The sequence below is a fragment of the Phaenicophaeus curvirostris genome, chromosome 22, assembly GCF_032191515.1.
Source record: "Phaenicophaeus curvirostris isolate KB17595 chromosome 22, BPBGC_Pcur_1.0, whole genome shotgun sequence".
Taxonomy (NCBI): Eukaryota; Metazoa; Chordata; class Aves; order Cuculiformes; family Cuculidae; genus Phaenicophaeus; species Phaenicophaeus curvirostris.
Window position 1 is genome coordinate 4,885,948 of NC_091413.1, and position 20,722 is coordinate 4,906,669.

Consider the following 20,722-nt stretch of genomic DNA (forward strand, 5'->3'; position numbering starts at 1 on the left):
CCTCAGCCCCTCACACCCCCCTTGTATCCCCCAGCCCCACTGTGCACTCCCAGCCCTCTTGAAGCCCCTCTACAAAATGGCCACCAGCCCCTGCCCCCCACCCCAAAATGGCGGCCCCTGCCCTGGCCCCCAGCCCTCATGGCCAGAGCTGGGGCTCCACGTGGCCAGGCACCCGCGAGGTGTGGAGAGGCAGAGAGAGTCCCCGAGGCGCCATGCTTTATTCTTAGGGGTGGAGAAGAAAAGGAAGGGAGCGCAGGGGATGGGGCAGCCGAGGGGAAAGGAGGGTGCTCGCGGGTGGGCAAGAGCAGCAGGTCCGGGCTGGGCAGCGCTAGCAGGAGGTGAAGGTTTTCCAGAAGAAGTTTTTGCAGGGAGCCTTGCGGTCCCGCTGCGATAGCTGGGCGAGCCGCCCCAGCACGGCCTGCTCCTCCCCCAGCTTCCCCTCCTCTTCCATGTCTGGGGAGGCCACCTCACGCCCCACATCCACGCTGTCCAGCAAGCCCGCCAGCATCTTCAGGATGGTGTCTTTCCGGACTGTGCTCTGTTCCTGCGGGCAGAGAGCAGCAGAGAGTGACAGATTGTAGAATCACCAGGTTGGAAAAGACCTCTTGGGTCATCGAGTCCAACCGTTCCTGTCTGCCACTAAACCAAGTCCCTGAGCACCTCGTCTACTCATCTTTTAAATCCCCACAGGGACGGGGACTCCACCACCTCCCTGGGCAGCTGTGCCAGTGCCTGACGGCCCTTTTAGTGAAAGATTTCTTTCTGATATCTAGTCTGAACCTCCCCTGGTGCAGCTTGAGGCCATTCCCTCTCATCCTGTCCCCTGTCACTTGGGAGGAGAGCTCAGCTCCCTCCTCTCTACACCCTCCTTTCAGGTAGTTGGAGAGAGCAATGAGGTCTCCCCTCAGCCTCCTCTTCTCCAGGCTAAACAGCCCCAGTTCCCTCAGCTGCTCCTCTTGTTCTCCAGCCCCTTCCCCAGCTTCGTTGCTCTTCTCTGGACTCTCTCCAGAGCCTCAACATCCTTCTTGTGGGGAGGGGCCCAGAACTGACCCCAGGATTCGAGGAGCGGTCTCACCAGTGCCGAGTACGGGGCAGAATAACCTCCCTGGCCCTGCTGGCCACGCCATTGGCCATTGGCCTTCTTGGCCACCTGGGCCACTGCTGGCTCATACTTGCTCCCCAAGACCGTTGAGGCAGGGGGTTGTTGTAGGGTGTGAACATCCCTCCCTCATTTCCCTGCTTTCCCCTCCTCAGAGCTGATGCTTTTCCCATCGGTGGAGCTGTGCTGAAACTGAGGAGCCTATGACTACCCGTCGCAGAATCATAGAATCATTTGGTTGGAAAAGACCTTTGAGATTGTCAAGCTCAACCATGCCTGTCCACTACTAAACCATAACCCTAAGCATCTTGTCTGCCTGTCTTTTAAATACCTCCAGGGATGGGGACATGATCACCGCCCTGGGCAGCTGTGCCAGTGCCCAAGAACCCTTTCTGTGAAGATATTTTTCCTGATATCTACTCTGAACCTCCCCTGGCACAACTTGAGGTCATTTCCTCTCGTCCTATCACTGATTACTTAGGAGAAGAGCCCAACACGCTCACTAGTGACCAACACCTCACTACAACCTTCTTTAAGGTCGCTGTAGACAGAGAGAAAGTCTCCCCTCACTCCTCCCTTCTCCTGTCCCTGGTCCAGCTCAGCCGCTGGGCAGACAGAGACGCACATGCCATGCTGTAACTGGAAAAGAGCTGCTAACAAATAGACAGCAATTGGCTGCAAAGTCCCTTGCCGCCTGCACTAATTAAATTTCATTGAATGCCGAGCTGCCTCTCGCCTAGAAAGCCCATGCTCCCTTCACTGCCCTGACTGCCCAGCATCCACTGTGGGAAGGTCAGGGAAGAGGCAGAGTCCTGAGCAATATTAAATTAAGCGTACCGAGGGCTGCAACACACCATAAAATGCTGAGAATGAAATGTCACAAAGGAGAGGGCTGGGTTGGTGGGGAGAAGGATACCGTAAGTGTCTGGAGGAAAATATTTAATCAGTGGAGACAGGCAGCTTGTATTTCAAGAATGAGAACCCATCAGAAGCCTGATGCTGGGGGAAGAGCAGAGGCAGAGCAAATGAGGAGCTGCTGACCTGCATCCCTTTGCCATAGCAGTATAGGAAAGAGCACAGCCTGTGGTTTGGGGATTGAGGGAGTTCCGTCAGGAACAAGCTGCTGTGAGTTATCTTGCTTCTCTTAACTTTACATCCAGCAAATCCAAAGAACTACCTCTTGCCTGAGTGTTCCTAGTCTCTGTGACTCATTATCAGAGACAGCTGGTACTGGACAAGCTGGGAGAGATGGTTTGACAGGAACAGATCCCATTTCACATATGGATGGGAATCTTGGAAGCACGTTTCCACGTAACTTCTCACAAATGCCATGTTTACATCTGGAACTGTTGTATCTACTGCTGGCTCTGTCAGCATCAGTGTTTGCTAAGGACCACTTGGTGAGCAACTGAAAAGACAGATAACTACAGGCAGCAGCAGCAATTATTTTGAGTTCACGTTACAGATGTTTATGGTTATTTTTAAATCTCTTTCTTAGATCTATTAACTAACCCTGCTTCTGCACAAGAGAAACTGAGGTACAGAAAAATTACATGCTATGTTTGCAGCAGCAAAGAAAAGCCAGCTTGTGACCATCCTGATTCTTACGCCTGTGCTGCAAGTAACAGAAATGTCTTGAGCCTTAGAGAGACAGTCTGGGAAACTCTTCTAAAGGTATCTCCTGGGTCATGCCTTCCTTCTAAGCTTCTTTCCTAGCTGTAAGTGTTATCTTTTGAAATAACCTGCTCCAAGCAGAACCAGCAGCTTCAGACTGAGGGGTGGGGAACAGCTCAGCCTCCTGTTAGAGGATATTCCTTACGCATGATCGGCTGTGGCTGTTAGTGAAACTAGGCAGCTCTTCCCCTGCACTAATCCATTGCTAACATCCTTTCTGCATAGAGCTGTTTCTGAGGTGCAAGAGATAGAGATTGGCAGCAGGTAGAGATATTGGCATGGGTGGATTGTGGCACACCTCTGGGTAGCCACTCAGTTCCCTCAACTACATCCACCAGTGCATCAGAATGCGCAGATCTTTCTTTTGCATTGTTATGCATTTTATGGTGGTTTATATGTAAAATCCCCATATTCTTCTTACTTAAAACATTTGGCTGAGTTGCAGCAGTGGTGACTGTAGGAACAGGCTCATCACTATCTAACAATTTTTTGGTTTGTAGAATGGTCTAAAGAGAATCATTATCTCTGTTATAATTCTACGATTATTTTGTAAGCAGCAGCGTGTGGAAGACTAGAAGTCATTACACTTGCATTCATTTTTACCAAAGCCTTATTTACCAATTTATTCCCTACAACTTGTTTCTTTTTTCCCCAGCACCTTTGCATCGGAAACAGTTTTCTTTTTAAGGACTGAATTTGTTATTGTAAGAATATACAGCTGAAAGTTTACAGTTATCCTTAGAAGGGTTAATCCCAGTCAGCTGCAGAAGCCCTGATCTCTAACAGAATGCTAGCCCTAGCACCTCACACTGTTTCTTTCTTGCAGCCAGTTTTGTTGTTAATGGGATGTGAGCCCATTCCTGAAGCAGCAAGACACTGATGGATGAGCTGGAGCCAACACTTAAGACAGAAAAAACGATGTGGACGCTTACAAAGGAGAAGTTAGTGCCTTTGAAACCAACACTGGGATCCTTCACTTCTCTGCGTAGCTCCTCTGCAGGGCTGAAATAACAGCAGCCTTACAGATACAGCTGGAACCGAACTGCGGGGTGACCGGCCACAGCTCAGAGGATCCTCAGGGATGACAAGGAACACGCAGGTGAGAAAACCGAGGGGTCAGGGCAAGCAGAACACAGCACTTGCTTATGATTCTGTTTTCCTATTGCTTCCTTCCCTTTGGCCTTGTAGGGAAATAGTCCAGCAAAACAAAGTTATTATAATGCTATAGCCATTATAATATTAGAGTTTTGCTAGTTGGTAGGATAATTATATTGCTATAATAAGTTTTGCCACTGCACAGAGCTATGCTGGTTCAGAGTGTAATTATTCTAGCAGAACTATGTCAGTGTAACTCCCCTTGTGAATACTACTCTGCAAAAAGCAATTTTATTCTGATATAATTACTTCATTTATTATTCCTCTGTTACTTTCCTACTGAACCCATCTTTTAAACATTTGTCCTTCCCATGAGTCCTATTTAAAATATCATCTCCCTTGATCATTTTACCAATTATGTATCTTTTCTTTCCCTCCCTAGTACTCTGCTTTATTCTCTGATGCTGCACTCTTTGAGCAATATAATTTTCTCTTTCGAGCCCCCTCTGCTCTGTTCTTTTTACCAGTTTTTGCTTAGCTCAGAATGCACTTTTGCAGCTCTCTGGCATCTGCCCGGGTACCTTTCCTAAATAAACTGGCTAGTGGGCTATAGTAACAGCTTGTGCTTCAGCAGTGCATGAAGCTGTACCAACTTGGAATAGAGAAGGGTGGAAGAGCTGTTTGCATCAGGCAAAGCCTAATTGCCCTTAGTACCTTTCTCGTGGCTCCAACCTGCTCCGTGAGCTCCCACCTCACCCAGCTCCTGCACAGGGTGCATTATACTCACCCTAGTGTTCTGTAATGCGAGTCTCTCTTCTCCGGGCAGTGCAGTAGCTCTCACGCTCCACACCAGCAGCAGAACGGACACCAGGCTGACCACCAGCTGCATGATGTACAGGCTGTGACTACCGTGCCGAATGAGGAAAACTGGGAGAGGGAGCTGTTTCTGGGCTCTCTTCTGCCTCAGACAATGGCCGCAGCCCCTTTTATAGCCCTCCCCCTAGCCCAGTGGGTGACGCAAACAATTAAGTCTACATCAAAGGCAAATTAGACTTTGGAGAGGTTGTTAACACTTGGCTGCTTGAGTGGGATACTTCGGTGCCTCTGGGCTTTCCTTGTGCCAGACCTGCACAGACTGAGAAAGGAAAGGTTTGGGACTCTTCACCCGATAATTCGTAGGCAGTGTTTGTGTCTCTCCTAGCTGGTTGAATTCTGCTTGGGAACATAACGTTGGACAGAACAGGCCACCAGCTTACACAAAGCTCTGGCCAATGCTGGATGATTCAGAGGGAAGAGGTAAAACTTCTGGCCAGCAGTACTTAGATATGGGCTTGGACTCCAGCTTGTGTGTCCAAAGGGCTCAAGACTCTAGGGGCATTTGGATCTGGATCTCTGCATGCAGTGATGCATCTCACTGTGGAACGTCAATATGCCTGGCTTTCCCTTTATGGTAACGTGGGGACACAGCCTGCAGCTATGCAGTAATATGTCTTGCAAATGTACGTAAGGCTACCTGGGAGCCAGTTAGAGGATACTAGGTTTTGTTCTTAGTATTGTTTCAATATGTCTTGAACCTATCCCAGAAGTATAGGTCAACGCAGTCAATCCTGACTTGGAGAGGTTGGGTTTAAACCTTTTAAAGGGAAAGCAAAGTACTGAAAGGCTGGTCAGAGCTAGAGCTGCTCTGCTCAGTGAGGCTTCAGAAAAAGGCTCATGGTACGCTGCCTGCCACTGACTGCAGGCTGCTTGGAGCAAGCTGGTTTCTGATCTCTGGTTCTCAGTTGTTTCTACCTTTGCTCAAAATGCTGTCCCACTAGTGAGACTGGTTTGTGGGCCAGCAAAAGGTGATATTAAACACTGCTGTCTGCTTTGCGTTTTCCCCATCCTGCTGGACGACAGAGCTAAGACCCCACCTCACCACTAGCCCTTTCTCCAGAAGCACTCCCCTCAGGGCCATCCTCTTCTGACCTAACAACAAAGGACAGTCAAGAGGGAAATTGTTATCCTAATTTCACACCTCACAGAGAGGTGAGTCGCCAAGGGGATGCTGTGGAATAACTAAGAACAGAAGACAGAAAAACCCGTTCTCTATTTCTACCACTTACCAGCATTAGAGTTCCTGGAAAGAGCAGGATGAAGCTTTACCTGCAACTAATCCAGCTCCTAACACCAGTTACACCACCCTGGATGCTCTTGAGGGAAAAGATGCCATCACTTCCATGCATGTTTGAAAAGAAATGCTGGATTCCCTCACTGAAAGATACAAAGGAAAAAACCTTTTCTGAGTCATATGGACTTCTGGGGGGGGAAAGGCGACAATCCAGCAATTTCTAGAAATGGATTTTCCTCAGAAAATATTGTCACCTCATCGTTCCTCTTTCCGCCCCCGTGACAGCTGGCTTCCATGCACCAGTTTCAGATGAAACATTATCTGTTTTCTTTTAAACTGATCTTGCTGTTTATCGGAATTGCTGTGTTAGCTCATTGTAATGGATTCTGTCAAACACCTCCCAGCCAGTCTGGGGCTTGAGACAGAGCGCAGTGAAGAACCAGGCTCCAGCAAGCAGACAAGTCACAGGGACTTGCCAAGCGACCCTCAGCCAATTTGCTCCAAGAAGTGGGGAATAGCAAATGGAGAAAGCTCAAGAGGCGCAAAGGGTATGACCTGTGAGTGGGAGAAGCACCTGGGCTGGCAGGCAGGCAGGTGAATCCCCTACTGTCAGTTATGAGGCAGGACTAAACCTCACGGGCTACAAGACCAAAAGCAGCGCAGCCAGGTCTCCATGCTGGGGCTGTCTGGTCTAACCAAAGTGCTTGTTCTAATTAACATGGTTTTGTCTGCGGCTTGGCCTTCTGAGTAGGCTGTTTTCTGTATGTTTCCTTGGGGTTCCAAGTATGACAATGCTCTTCTACCAAAAAGGGATGATGTACTGAGCCAGAGGTCAGCTTCTGGGGAGGTCCACAGGGATGTAAACAGTGACCTGGGTCCCTTGAGTCTGTGCTGGGATTAAAGGGCAGTAATAAAATAATTGTTACCTCTTGAGGGGGTTGGCTTCGGAGAGAGTTTCCATCAAGATACACCAGCGCCAAACCTGTTGCCCTGTTGATGAGCACAGTGCAGCCAAAACTCCTAGCCTGGGCCAGGCTGGGCGTCTCTTACCAGCCGAGAGGGACAGGGACACATCAAAGCTGTTACACTCTAGTGCCCACAGTTGGACAGGATCTCTCAATACGCACAAGTTCTCCCCGGGCTCTGCTACAGCATCCCTCACTATCAGGTGCCTCTTTTCCAGATAACTCTGTCTTCCCTACTGCCCTTCCCTTCCCTCACGCTCCTGCTGCTGCTTCCTCTACACCAGTCTGTCCTCCTCAAGCCTCTGGCCCCTTTCCAGTGGTGTCCTGCCACCACCACTGCTGACCGTTTCCCCATCGTAAGCTACAAGCACCATCTCCTCCAAAGTAAAATAACTCTGGTGATAAAATTCATTCTTTTTAGTAACTGGAAAGGATTCAACACGTAGCACCGGGACTGTTCTTCATTCCTACTGTTCCCCATTCCCTGTCACATTGGCTGTCTGACCTTTAAGAAGGCCCCAGCTTTAAGGGGTTTTAAGGGCTTTGCCAACCCTTAAATGCTTATCACTCTGTATAGGGAAGGTCTTCTCCCAGAAGAATATTTCTGACAATTCCTTCCTTCATTTCCTCTTACTGTCCCTTTCTCTGTAATCTGACTCACCCCTTTAGAAGTCTTCTTCCTCGATGCTCTCTTCTGTCCAGAGTTGCACGTGGTCTGAATGGGTTTCTACCTCTTTAGAGCGAGGGTAGATCTATCTGAAATCAGCACACCCGTGAACACATCCCTGGTGAGGGGAGGAATGCTCCAGAAAGAAGTTCAGCATACAGGAACTTCAAACAGCTTGGCTATCCAAGGATTTTTGGCTCACAGTTATCATGGCTTCAGCAGAGATGCAGAGCAGTTTTGGAGGTACAGCAGAAGATGCTTACACAATCACATAAGACAACATCCATCTTTCTGCGATTAAGCAACAAGCGACGTGCAATGGGAGACATTTTATCTTTGAAGACAGAGGTCCCCGACCTCTCCTCAGTGCATCTGTACCGCAGCAAAGACCGGGCATCGCTAGAATACAAAAGCCAAGATTATGCCTGGTACCAAATGACACGTTAAGGAATGAGATAATTTCTCAATTGCTTTCCTCCATGGCCTGGATATTTGCCATCTTCTGCCTACTTGTTGCCTGGTCTGGGTTCAGAGCACCACGCCTCGAAGCACGTAGCTGAGCTGCATCAGGCCTCCAGAACAAATCCTGGTTCCCAAAGGTGAGGCACTGAGCTGCAGCTGAAGGGAGGGTTTAAATACTTCTGCTTTCCTGTCACTGGAACCCTTTCTCTCTGCCCTCAAGAGTCCCTTGTGGCAAAGGCCAATGCAATAAATAAAGCAATAGTCAGCTGACAGTTGGGAGCCTTCCTGGAAGGGGAAACCAATTTGTTCGTGGGCCTAAAATCACAGCCCATTTATCAGGCCAGGTTTGAGGTATTCTCTTGCACTGCAGTCCCCGGGGGCCTCAGAGAAGCCTGCAGGTGGCTGTTCCGGCCACAGCTTTTCATAAGTACTAGTCTAACCCAAGGAAGAGAGTGTGTGAGCGTGGGCTGGAGCCTACTGCTCCCACTCTTCTCCGATAAGAGCTGCAGTGCAGGTGCAGGAAGGAGGAGGGGAGGACCGGAGGGATGCTGCTGTCAGAGCACGCACGACTACAAGCCATTTCAGCTCTCGAGGGAGGTGGAGCGGGGGGAATTGTGCTGCCTTCTCTGTCTGTTGATCCCAAAGGAACTGCAGGAGAATGCCGGGAGGGCGAGCACAGTATGCTCAAACCCCTTTGTTATTTGAAAATGCATGCAAAGTTAAACATTTCAGTTACTCCACCAAAACTCTTCCTCGGAAAAAACTCCTTTCCACGAAACACTTCTATTTCAAATTACCCCTATTTTTCACTGAAAATGTTTTCCCTGGCTTCAAGGAGGAGGCATTTCTGGCTGTGAAGCCAGCTGCGGATGCTTGAGGTTACTGCCTACTGACGTATGAACTGACCTCTGCTACACCAGACTCATCCCGTTGGTGGCAAGATTGGCTGGACAAGACTTGGATGGAAGCATGTTCCATTTGAACTTCCTGAGGGATCGCATACGCACTGCGCCTTGTGGGAATTCAGGCAGAAAGAGCTCACCAGGGATGTTTACACACGGGACTGCGAGATTGTCAGCACCACAGAAGGGACTGCTCAGCTGGGAAAGCTTTATACAGGAATTCACGCGCTCCATATAGCGTGGGGTTCTGGTTACTCTTGCCTACAGCTGAAGGGGGATGAAACGCACGTACGTCACTGCATACATCATCTTGCTCTTATCCCTGGCACACGGGATTAGTCCTCTTAAGCAATTCCTTCCCAGCAGTGGGCTGCCCACTGTTTAGGAGAGGGCTGACCTGATCTGCTCTTTCACGCTTTTGGCCACACTTTTCAATCTTCTTCCCCAATTATTTTATCAAGGGAATGTTCCTCTCCCTGAATTTGGTGGCATTTGTTTGTACTTTTTTGACTGTTTGCTCACCGAGGCTGTTCTCTGAAGAAATAGAAACTATCATTGTTATTTCAGCAGTCTCTTACTCCAGCCAAGCTCTATCGATAATTCAGCCAGGCCTTGATATCATTAGCTCTAGATGAATACAACACTCATGCCAATTAACTGGCTGAAAGGGCTCAAGAGATACAGGCAAGAGATTTCTCTTAATTTTTAAGGTCTTTTCTGAACTTCTAAAAATTGAGTTAGTGAAATGAGTAAAGCGCAGAGCAGGGAGCCTGACAGTTCAAAAGGCGCCAAGAGGCTTAAGCAATTGATGTGCTAAAGCCCATCAGGCTGTTCCCTCGCTTGCCTCCACCTGCTCAGACTGCTATTGCATTGTACGTTACTTGGGACAAAGCCTGTCCTTGTTTGTGTGCTCCTCACTTAATAAGATGCTGGAACATGACTACAGCTTGTCTAGACGAACAACATCTTTGCTTGTGAACAGCCTTGCTTGGCCAGCCTCGGGCAAGCGCCAGCCAAAACACTGAAGTTACTCAAGTCTTTCGGTTGCCCACCTGGAGACACAGACAAGATTGCTTTCACGTATTCCGTGCTCAGTTTCATTCGTGGCTCCCTTAGTTTTCTCCTGTTGGGCAAATTGAGTTTCTGTTCAATCCCCAGCGTCCTCGGCCACAGCATCATGTGGTGTCACAGCTCAGACGTACATTTGTGGAAAGGATAATCAGTCTGTAGACACAACCCCTGACAGATGACCGCCGCGCCAAATACCGTTCTAGCAGCTTAAGTGGCCTGTAGACCTTGTGGTAGAGCTTGACACAGGGTGAAGCTTTCACATGGAACTGGCTACGGGTGCATGAACTCCTGTTCCCTCTCTGCACTGTCAATGTGCGCTTGGCTCAGGCACTGATCTCTGTCTTCTGCTACCGCGAAGCACTGAAGCACCTGAAACTGCCTGTAAAGAACAGTGATTTGGAATGACTCTGAATCCACACACAGGACCCTATGGACAGAGTATGTGTGACCTGGACAGCAAGCAGCCTCATCTTCCTGCTCTCATCACTGAACTTAGAAATTTGGAGAGAGCTCAGGAGAAGCAGAAGGAATAATTAGCTGTGTGGAGGTTAGTAACAGGTTTGAGGAAGCTCCTTCCGTCCTGGGCATTGTTGTACTCACCAAGGGTGGAAAACTTGAACCTGTTACTAGTTGGCAGCTTCTCTAAGGCATTCCTGGGCTATGGTCCTGGTCTTGATTCCCATTCCAGGGGTAAGAAAGTGTCAGAGAGAGTTTTCTGTCAAGGATGAAGGGCTGAATGGGATTCAGGTCCCACAGTAATTTAAACAGGAGTAGCTAGAACCAGCCTCCATCACTGCTCTTTGTAATAAAAATAATAAAAACACAAGAACTAAGCAACCAAAATGCCTCAATTGCCCTAACTAACCAGTAGCTGTGGGAGAAAGCAGATGGTTACCCAGACAACTAAGAGCCAAAACGGGTGTAATCTTCTGAATACAACAATACAAAGGAGATCCAGGCTCAGCTCTGCAGCTTAACAATGCTTTGCATACCCTTATGACCAAAAAGCTGTACTGATACCAGTAGCAGAAGGGGGCACTGGGAAAGAAGTGGCAAGTCGCACCAGAAAGAGGAGAAAGCTGACACCACGGAAACCCCACAGAAAATGAAGCAGCTGCACCACCTGTGCTGTTTGTAGGGTTGCAAGGATGGTAAAGCTCAACCCCAGCCTTTGCACAAGCCTGCTCCGTCAGGTTTTCCCTTATCAAGCCAAAAAGCCTCCCTCCGAAGGAGGGTTTTTTTGTCTTCTCCTGATGCCACCTAGTGACTGTCCCCAGCTCAGCACTCGGTTCAGGCCCCCCGAGCAACTAAGCCACCACAATTCTTGCCATAGACCGGGGCCAGCAATTGCCAGGAATTATGTGATGCTAGCAGGGAGATGGGCAGCTGGAAAACAGCTTGGAACGCTGAACAGAGGCAGCGTTTGGACTACAGAATAGCTTGGATAGAAGGTACCAACTTCTGCAGCACAGAGGATGACAGAAGCTGGAGCTATCGCACAGTCAGGTTACAATATAGAACATGCAATGGCATCACTCTTCAGAGCTTATTTTTCATCCCTCAAGGCAAGGAAGAGAGGAAGTCAGACCAACTACCGAGCACCCTGGATGCCTTCTGACAAGCACTGCAAACTTTCACGATCGCAGTTTGCATCCCCACACTCTCCCCAAAGAAGCACAGCGACCCACACTGATGTCACCTTAACCAGAGCCGAATGTTTAATTGATTGCAAGGGAGTGACAACCGTACAGTGGTTGTGCTGGGAAGATGCCCACTGCACAGCGGTGGTACGGAGTCTTTAAAACAAAAGTAAAGAAGTGGAGGCAGATCCATCTCACAACAGAGTACAACCGAAAACAACTTATGCATCCATTCTGTGATTCGGGGATTCTGGGGGCAGCATTAGAAATAACGATGCCTCCTAAGGACTAGCAAATACGCAGGCCTGAGGCATCTCAGCACGACTGAGATGAGAGATTTGTCAGCACAACTGACTCCCCAACATCATTATTTAACAGCAGGCAATGGATCTAAGGTTTGGTTTTTATATATATATTTATATTTATATATAAAGCGCCTATCACCATATTGATAAACATTCTTTGGAACCACTCTGACGGCAGAGGTGAGGACAGGGTTCAGCCTGCGAGTACCTCAGCACTCCTGTTTCCAACCAATTTAAAAAAGAAAAAGCCACAAGACTTTGCTGCCAGCTGGCCCGGCTGGTGTTTAATACTGCTACTCCGTCAGGGTTGGAGGGAGACCTATTGTGAATGGCACCAGTTTGCACTGTGACTTCTCCAACTGTGCTGCAGAACCGTGCAGGTGTCGCAGAAGGGCAGTGGGACACGAAGGCTCAGACCCGTTACCAATCAAAATGTCTCAGCAGCAGGGAGCTCCTAGGAGAGAGCAAGCTAACTTTGCGCACAAAGCTCTCGCTCTCGGTGCTTAAGGCTGAGTCAGTGACCCTTCTGGACTCTTCCCAGGTTTCAGAGGATGGCCAGAAAGAAACACGTGTCAGTTATAAATATACCATGTCAGTTGGAGGGGGTGGAGGTGGGCGCAGGGAGGGGAGGATTTAGAATGGGTGCAAGGAGGAGAAAGGAAAAAGACATCTTACGTTTCCAGCACTGGAAAGAACAGTTTTGACCTCACGCAATAAGTCACTGGACCTTTTCAATAGTCTTATCTGGCTTACGCCCCATCATCTTTAACACATCATCAAAGGGAATGTTGGCTGGCAAAGGGTTAAACAATCCCACACAGTGGAGAGCAAATCTGCAGTCTGCTGGGAAGGTCCCCACCACATCACTGATGATCTCGGGGTCCAACTTGAAGGAAGGAAGCAGCTTCTCGGTCTCACACATCGCTCAGGGCCTGGAGGCAGCCAAAGATAAACAAGTGTCAGTTTGGACCCGCTGCAGCTCTACCAGTCCAACAGAAATATGGCTCTGAAACACAACCTCTGAGGAGTTTTCTTTTTCTGGAACCTGCAGTTGCAACCCAGTTGGGAGATGACGGAACGATGCACAAATACAGACTCTTTTTCAAGAAGGCATCTACACTATAGCATCCCTTCTTCACCCTCTGGGTTGCAGTAGAAACCACAACCACATTTTATCTAAGATTTTTGGAGCTTTCCAATAGGAACCACCAGTTCTGTGGGTTCTTGCACCTAAATTTTGCTGGGTGAAGTAGGAGTGATCTCCCATCAAGACATAGGACAACAGCCCAAAGAACGGTTCCAAACTGAACTCCAGTCTTCCCAGACTGACTCTCACACTGCTACGTCACACAAGAAACAGCCCTGCTCAGACTTGCTCACAGAAACCTTGAGGGCTGCACGAAATCCTCAGTCCCGTATACTCCCACTCCTGCTGAAGGAAAGTCATACCTCGTCCTTGAGGAAAGACAAACAGCACAGCCGCACTTACCTTCCGTGCAAACTCTGGCAGAATGAAAGCTGCCCGATGAATGTCAGAGTTGTAGTATTTCAGATTCCTCTCCTCTACTTGTTGCTGCGAGAGCTGCTGCACCGGCTCCCGGAAATTTGTGTTCTGCAATAAAGAAGCCACATAGCGCTATAGCGTTGGGGTAACGAGCACAGGGCTGTGTGACGGGCATCCAGATTTACAGCAGAGAACCAAGAGGACACGAAGGAAAACAGATGACTTTCTGTTCTAGGATGAAATCAAATGTTCTGCGCAGCTCTAACCCCGAGGGCTCGAGTTTATGCTCCGTACCTCATGTGCCTAGCCCTTATTCACAGATGTCAGCGCATGAGGTCAGACTGCGTGTGAGCCCTGGGCCAGATGAAGCGGTCGGATTGCATCGAAGAGAGGCAAGGCTTTTGCTCTTCTGAGCAGAATCCACATCTGTGTTAAGAGACACACAGTGCACGCTGCCAGTGCCCCAGATAAAGAAAATACAGCAGTACAAGTGCTGCTGGCTCCCTAAACCAATGTGACAGCAGCATCACAGACTCACTATAAAGCAGCATCCTGGGAAGAGAACGGACCTTGGTGGTCTGACAGTTACCAGCCCTAATCCTAATACTGACTCTCACCTGGAGGCCTCTGTACGAGCAGATTACCAGTCGTAAACTGATTCTAATCAAGCAGATGCCAACTCTATGACAGCCAACATCAATAAGCCAAAGCCTTAACAAGCCCCGGAAACTGGTAGTTGCTTTCTCCCTTCCAAGTTTGTTGCACTAGAGAGAAAATGTCCTATTCCAAGGCAACTGGTCAGTGCTGCACTGCTTTCAGCACCGTGCAAGCTGCGTTGGTGCTCTGGGGCCCTGGGCTGGCAGAGCTCAGTGCACAGCCCAAGCTCTGCGAGGGAACAGCCTGCAGCCGGCTCTACGGGTGCTTTCAGGGAGAGGAAAAGGGCACTTCAGGTGCCTGAAACTCACCGGGTTCTTGCTGCAGAGCATGAAGCCAATCTGCCCGCTGGGATATGTGGGGATGGTGCAATAGGCGTATTCCACAACAGGGAACAGAGACTTGCAGAACTGACGCATCTCCTTAATGAGATCCAGGTGCAGCCACTGGCACTCACCTACAGGGAGAAAGGAATACAGGATGCAAGGTGAGAGCTGCCCCTCTTCCCTGTGCAGGCCTGTGCCAGGTTAACAGTGGTTCCAAGCCCAAACCTGCTCTGTGCTGCACAGCTTGTGGTTTCAAAGGCAAGATAAGACCCTTACACCAGTTTTACTAAGCGCAGTCCAGCAGTTAATGTGTTGACGCAGACAGATTAAAACCGCTCCTGTACCTGGGAGCTGAATTGGATTTCACTCCTTGCGTCAAGTCTCCCCAAGAAGAGAGTCTTCTGTGCCTCACACGCTGCATGCAATGACCTGGCACCAGCCTCTGCCCAGAGACAGCATCCTCACCTTGGCAGCAAAGAATCCCATCTTCTCGCAGGGCTGTCTTCATCAGCTGGTAGTAAGATTCTTTGAATAAACTTTCTGCAGGACCTGGGAGAGAAGCGAGTAAAGAGATACATCTAGAGAGACTGAGGCTGTAGGCTTCTGAGAGTTTTTCAAATGCCCAGGCTGCACAGGGATGGCACTAGAATAGAGACATTTCAAATGGCTTTTCATTGACCACAGGTATTCTCAGGGAGAACCTGGAAGCAAAAACTTCCAGTGCTGGGTGAACCCCGTTCTGCACAGCAGAACCATCATTATTTAAGCTTTGCTGAATAGCAAGCCTAGAACCTTCACCAAATAAGGTCCTAGCAGCTGCATCTTGCTTCAGTAAGCTCCTTTTCAAACTGAACTCCTGCTCCACACAGCCTTTTAGAGGTGCCTCTCTGTTTTGAATACTGCAAGAGTGAAGGTGACTCAGGCACTTGTCGTTAGGTCCCTAAAACGAGGTGCCGTAACTACATTAGGTCTCTCTCTACATCAGTTCTCCCCTTCAGAAATACAACAACTTTGTTATAGCCACCCTGAGGTTAGGTAGCCACACCAACAGTGCATGAGCTGCTGCTTCATTAATGGGCACAAATGCAAAGCTGTCTTTGCCAGCACAGTGCTGTATGCCCCATGGGATTACTGGACTCAAGGATCCACTCTCCACCAGACGCAATAGCTGCTGGAGTTGAATTCTGAGAACAGAAAAGTGACAGGTGGCTCAAAGCCTTCTTAACACAATTTTCTGGTCTTCATCCTTCCCTTTCTCTATCAAAAGAACCAAGTCAGTGACAGGTTTTTCACTTGAAAGCAGCCTAGGAAGACTGGTATTACTTCCAGGAGACAAGCAGAAGGAAAAAGGAGAAGCAGAAGAGGAGTATGGAAAGCAGTACCCATTAATGACCTGAATTCTTACCCATGGGGTCAGAGGAGTCTGTGATAATCACGTCAAAGGCTTCTTGATTTTGTTTCATGAACTCAAACCCATCTCCGACGTGCAAGGTCAGCTTAGCGCTGGAGTAGCCCACTGCCATCCCTGGGAGGTATTTCTTAGATACCTGGATCACATCCTACAACACAGAGAGCACAAGTGGGTCAGCAGAGGCTGCGAGGAGCTGCTTCTCAGGCTACTGTGCAGCTGCAGCTCAAAGAACAGCGCCATGAGTCATTTCCTTCCACGCCTTCAGCACAAATCCAACGCGCTAGCTAGATCCTCAGGAGCTGTCAGCATCTTTAGCCAACCAGCTACACTCAGCCCTTTCCTACGGCCTCAGGGTTCAGTGACACTGTGGGTTTGTCCTTGCCAAACTCAACAAGAACTCAGAGCTTCAAAGGCTCCCTGAGGAGCTTGGAAACTATGATTAGAGATCTGACTGTGCTGCGCTGCTTCTCCCTGCAGACATCACTCGCAGAGGTGATCTTAGCTAAAGACTTTCCGTTTATTCCTCCCTAAATAAAACCATTCCAGCAGGTTTCTGGATGCCAGATGAGAGATTTCCCCACCTGTGCTCTACAGTCATGACATCAACCCCCTAACACGGTAAGAGTCTGCTCTCCAGAACGGCTGTGATGGTCAGAGCAGCCACTGCTCTAGGCCCAGCATTTATATTGAATACAATCATAGTTTCTCACAGCTGGCAAAACAATAAAATACACTGGTGTCAGGCAGTGCTTGTTCTAACCCAGTCACATATCCCTACTTAGCTTGGCAGGCAGGGTACACAGGCTCCTGGAGCAGTGTTTCCCATTCCTAATGCAGCCACGCTTTGAGGAGTCAGGAAAACTTTCTAAGAAAGCGAAATATCAGAACAAAGTGACTGAGAGGAGGAAGACCAGCCCACCTACCACGGAAACAAATACCCCCCACTTATTTCCTGGTTAACAAAGCGCCCATCCTCCTCTGGCAGGAACAGTGCTCTGTTCTGTGTTGGGAGAGAAGAAAAAAGCAGCACCTTCCCAAAGCCAGAGCTCTCCTTCCCTAGATCCCACGCTTGGCCCGGAGGGAGAAGGAAAAGCAGCACCTTCCCAAAGCCAGAGCTCTCCTTCTCCAGACCCCACGCTGGCTTGGAAGGGCCTCTACTGTACGTGTGTGAAAGAAATCACATGGAAGGAGCAGCCAGCTGCCACGTAGATGACTCGTAAGGCAAGGAGGTGGCGCTGTCAGTGTCACGCCAGCAGAACCGGCAGCAAACACGCTCGCTGCTGACAAGAGACAGCAGGTGAAGCAGCAGCTCCCCTGGACGCGGGGAAGCAAGGCTGCTTTTGGCCGGGCAGCTCGCCTGTCTGAGCGGAGCCCCGGGGCAGCTCCAGGCAGCCGCGGGCCCAACGTACCTCATCGATCTCGCACTGCACCACGGACTCCACGGTCGGGTGTTTCACCACCTCTCGCAGCACTCCCCCATCGCCACCTCCGATGATCAGCACCTGGGAGAGGAGAGGGCAGAAATCCAGCATCAGCAGGGCCAGGTCTCAGGGGGAAACGTGCACAGTACACCTAAAGAGGATGGATGGAAACCCAGCAGCCCTCTGAGCTTGTCTGGCCCTGGTGCTTGGAGATGTGGTCTGGGGGGACACAAGGACTGTCAAGCGCCCAGCACTGGAGTGCAAGGAACAACACCCTCCCATCCAACCTGACCCAGTCCCCTTCCAGCCCACACCCCAGCACCCTTCCAAACCACACCAGACCCTTTCAGGCAGCACCAAGCCCTTTCCAGCTTGCACCAAGCCCCTTCCAGCCCCTTCCAAATGCCACCATCACCTTCCAGTTTGCACTAGCCCCCTTCCAAACCCCACCAGCACCCTTCCAGTTTGCACTAGCCCCCTTCCAAACCCCACCAGCCCCTTCCAGTTTGCACTAGCCCCCTTCCAAACCCCACCAGCACCCTTCCAGTTCGCACTAGCCCCGTTCCAAACCCCACCAACCCCTTCCAGTCTGCACTAGCCCCGTTCCAAACCCCACCAGCCCCTTCCAGTCTGCACTAGCCCCCTTCCAAACCCCACCAGCCCCTTCTAGATTTGCACCAAGCCCCTTCCAAACCCCACCATCCTCTTCCAGCTTGCACCAAGCCCCTTCCAAACTACACTAGCCCCTTCCAGTTTGCACTAATCCCCTTGCAAACCACACCAGACCCCTCCCGTTTGCACCAGCCCCTTCCAAACCCCACCATCCCCTTCCAGCTTGCACCAAGCCCCTTCCAAACCCCACCACCCCCTTCCAGCTTTGCACCAAGCCCCTTCCAAACGCCACCAGCCCCTTCCAACTTGCACCAGACCCCTTCTAAACCACAGCAGCCCTTCCAAGCCCCACCAGCCCCCGACCCGCGGAGCCCTCCGGGGCGCGGGGCACTCGCCTTGCGGGGGTTGGGGTGGCTGCAGAGGGGCAGGTTGGCGATCATTTCCTGGTAGGAGAACTCGTCGCGCTCCGTGCACTGGATGACGCCGTCCAGGACCAGGACGTTGCCGTAGGTGGTGCTGGGCAGAGCGGGGGGAAGCGGGGTTGGGGCCGGGCCGGGGCGGCGCTGCTCCCGCCGCCGCCGCCGCCGCTCCCGCCAGGCCCCACCGCGTGGCGCCGGGCGCCGCTCGCTCTCCCTCCCCTCCCGCCGCACCTGCGGAACACCAGGATCTCCTGGTAGCGGGAGCGCTGGTGGTGCAGCAGCTCCTCCACCTGCAGCGACATGGCCTGCCCGGGCCACAGCCGGCACGTCTCCCGGAACCAGCCCTCGCGGATCCGCGCCGCCGCCGCGCCGCCGCGCTCCATCCCGGCCCCGCGCCGAGCGCCGCCCCGAGCCCCGCCCCGCCCGGGCACGTGGGCCGGGAGGGGCCGCGGCTCCCGGGCTCCCTGTCCATCCACCCGGCCGTCCACCCCATCCGCCCCGCCGTCCGTCTGTCCATCTACCCACCGGCCCCTCCATCTGTCTGTCCATCCACCAGTCCCTCCATCTGTCTGTCCATCCACCCGTCCGTCCGTCCATCTACCCACCAGCCCCTCCGTCTGTCTGTCCATCCACCAGTCCCTCCATCTGTCTGTCTGTCCATCCATCCGTCCGTCCACCCCATCCGCCCCGCCGTCCGTCTGTCCATCTATCCATCAGCCCCTCCATCTGTCTGTCCATCCATCCATCCGTTCATCCATCTACCCACCAGCCCCTCCGTCTGTCTGTCCCTCCATCCGTCCATCCACCCCACCTGCCCGTCTGTCCATCTACCCACCGGACCCTCCATCTGTCTGTCCATCCGCCAGTCCCTCCATCTGTCTGTCCATCCACCCGTCCATCCGTCCATCCCATCCACCCCACCGTCCATGCACCCACCAGCCCCTCCGTCTGTCCATCCGTCACGTCAGCCCCACCGTCCATCTGTCCATCCATCCACTGGCCCCTCCGTCTGTCTGTCCATCCGCCAGTCCCTCTCATCTGTCCATCCATCCATCCACCCCATCTGCCCCACCGTTCATGCACCCACCAGCCCCTCCGTCTGTCCATCCATCACGTCAGCCCCACTGTCCGTCTGCCCATCCACCCACCAGCCCCTCCGTCCGTTTGTCCATCCATCAATCTGTCCATCCATCCACCAGCCCCTCCATCTCTGTTTGTCCATCCATCCGTCCGTCCACCACATCAGCCCCTCCGTCCGTCTGTCCATCCATCAGCCCGTCTGTCTATCCCATCAGCCCACCCGTCCGTCCAACCTTCCCATCAGCCCCTCTGTCTGTCCATCCATCCGTCTGTCCATCCACCCCCCATCAGCCCATCCATCTGTCCAACCACCCTGTCACCCCTCCATCTCTCCATCCATCTCTCCATCCATCTCTCCATCCATCCATCCATCCATCCATCCATCCATCCATCCATCCATCCATCCATCCCGTCTGTCCCATCAGCCCTTCCTTCTGTCTTTCCATCTACCCATTCTTCAGCCATCCATCCTGTTGACCCTCCAGCCACCTGTCTGTCCATCATATCAGCCCTTCCATCCATCTGTCAGTCCGTCGCAGGCTGCCCTTGCCCCTCTGTTTGTCTGTCTGTCCGTCTGCCCCAGTTCATCCATCCCGGGCTGCCCTCGGCCCTCTGTCCTTGTGTCTGTCCATTCCAGGCTGCACTCACCCAGGGACCAGAGCGTGCACGGATGTGCCAGGCACTTCCCTCAAGGCCATTTTTAAAACCTACAGCAGTAACTGCAACTCCTAAGGAAAACACTAAAATTAAGATCCTCCTCAAAATGGAATGGAGATATTCCAGGCATGGAATATTAAGTAGAGGACTTAACGAATCCACAGAAATCTGCAGCCAAAGGGGTAAGAGCTGCTCATTTTCAACTTCAAGATGTCTCGGGAGCGGCAAAGCTGACAAGAAGGGGAAGTGGCAACCCCTGCAAATGCACTGAGACAACTGCAATGGAACCACCTCTTCAGTACCTGAAGGGGCTACAAGGAAGCTGGGGAGGGACTGTTCACAAAGGCTTGTAGGGATAGGACTGGAGGCAAAGGGTATAAACTGGAGAGGGGCAGATTTAGACTTGATATAAGGAGGAATTTCTTCACTCTGAGAGTGGTGACAGCCTGGAACAGGTTGCCCAGGGAAGCTGTGGCTGCCCCATCCCTGGAGGGGTTCAAGACCAGGTTGGATGGGGCTTGGGCAGCTGGATGCAGTGGGAGGTGTCCCTGCCCATGGCAGAGGGTTGGAACTGGATGAGCTTTACCCTCTTCTGGTCCTTCCAGTCCCTACTCCTCACTCCCCATAAACATGGGAAAAAACTATAAA

General features: G+C 51.2%; 2 protein-coding genes across 2 annotated transcripts; both read right to left on the reverse strand.

Annotated features, from left to right (window-relative positions):
- Positions 1-204: 204 nt before the first annotated feature.
- Positions 205-5,656, reverse strand: CORT (cortistatin). Its single transcript, XM_069874546.1, has 2 exons — positions 4,656-5,656; positions 205-544 (listed from the first exon to the last, which is right to left on the reverse strand). The coding sequence occupies exons 1-2, from the start codon at positions 4,755-4,757 to the stop codon at positions 329-331; spliced, it is 318 nt and encodes a 105-aa protein (XP_069730647.1). The 5' UTR covers positions 4,758-5,656; the 3' UTR covers positions 205-328.
- A 6,425-nt stretch (positions 5,657-12,081) lies between these two features.
- SRM (spermidine synthase) lies at positions 12,082-18,731 on the reverse strand. The gene is made up of 8 exons (XM_069874706.1): positions 18,569-18,731; positions 18,314-18,434; positions 17,295-17,387; positions 15,880-16,033; positions 14,940-15,023; positions 14,460-14,605; positions 13,480-13,602; positions 12,082-12,922 (listed from the first exon to the last, which is right to left on the reverse strand). Exons 1-8 carry the CDS (start codon positions 18,718-18,720, stop codon positions 12,905-12,907), a joined length of 891 nt encoding a protein of 296 aa, XP_069730807.1. The 5' UTR covers positions 18,721-18,731; the 3' UTR covers positions 12,082-12,904.
- Positions 18,732-20,722: the final 1,991 nt, after the last annotated feature.

Coding starts and splice junctions, on each gene's coding strand:
- CORT (XM_069874546.1), bottom strand. CDS start 4,757: ATGCAGCTGGTGGTCAGCCTGGTGTCCGTTCTGCTGCTGGTGTGGAGC. Junction 545..4,655: donor TCGCATTACAGAACACTAGG/GTGAGTATAATG, acceptor CTCTGCCCGCAG/GAACAGAGCACAGTCCGGAA.
- SRM (XM_069874706.1), bottom strand. CDS start 18,720: ATGGAGCGCGGCGGCGCGGCGGCGGCGCGGATCCGCGAGGGCTGGTTC. Junction 16,034..17,294: donor TGCAGTGCGAGATCGATGAG/GTACGTTGGGCC, acceptor TCTGTGTTGTAG/GATGTGATCCAGGTATCTAA. Junction 15,024..15,879: donor AGACTCCTCTGACCCCATGG/GTAAGAATTCAG, acceptor CTTCTCTCCCAG/GTCCTGCAGAAAGTTTATTC.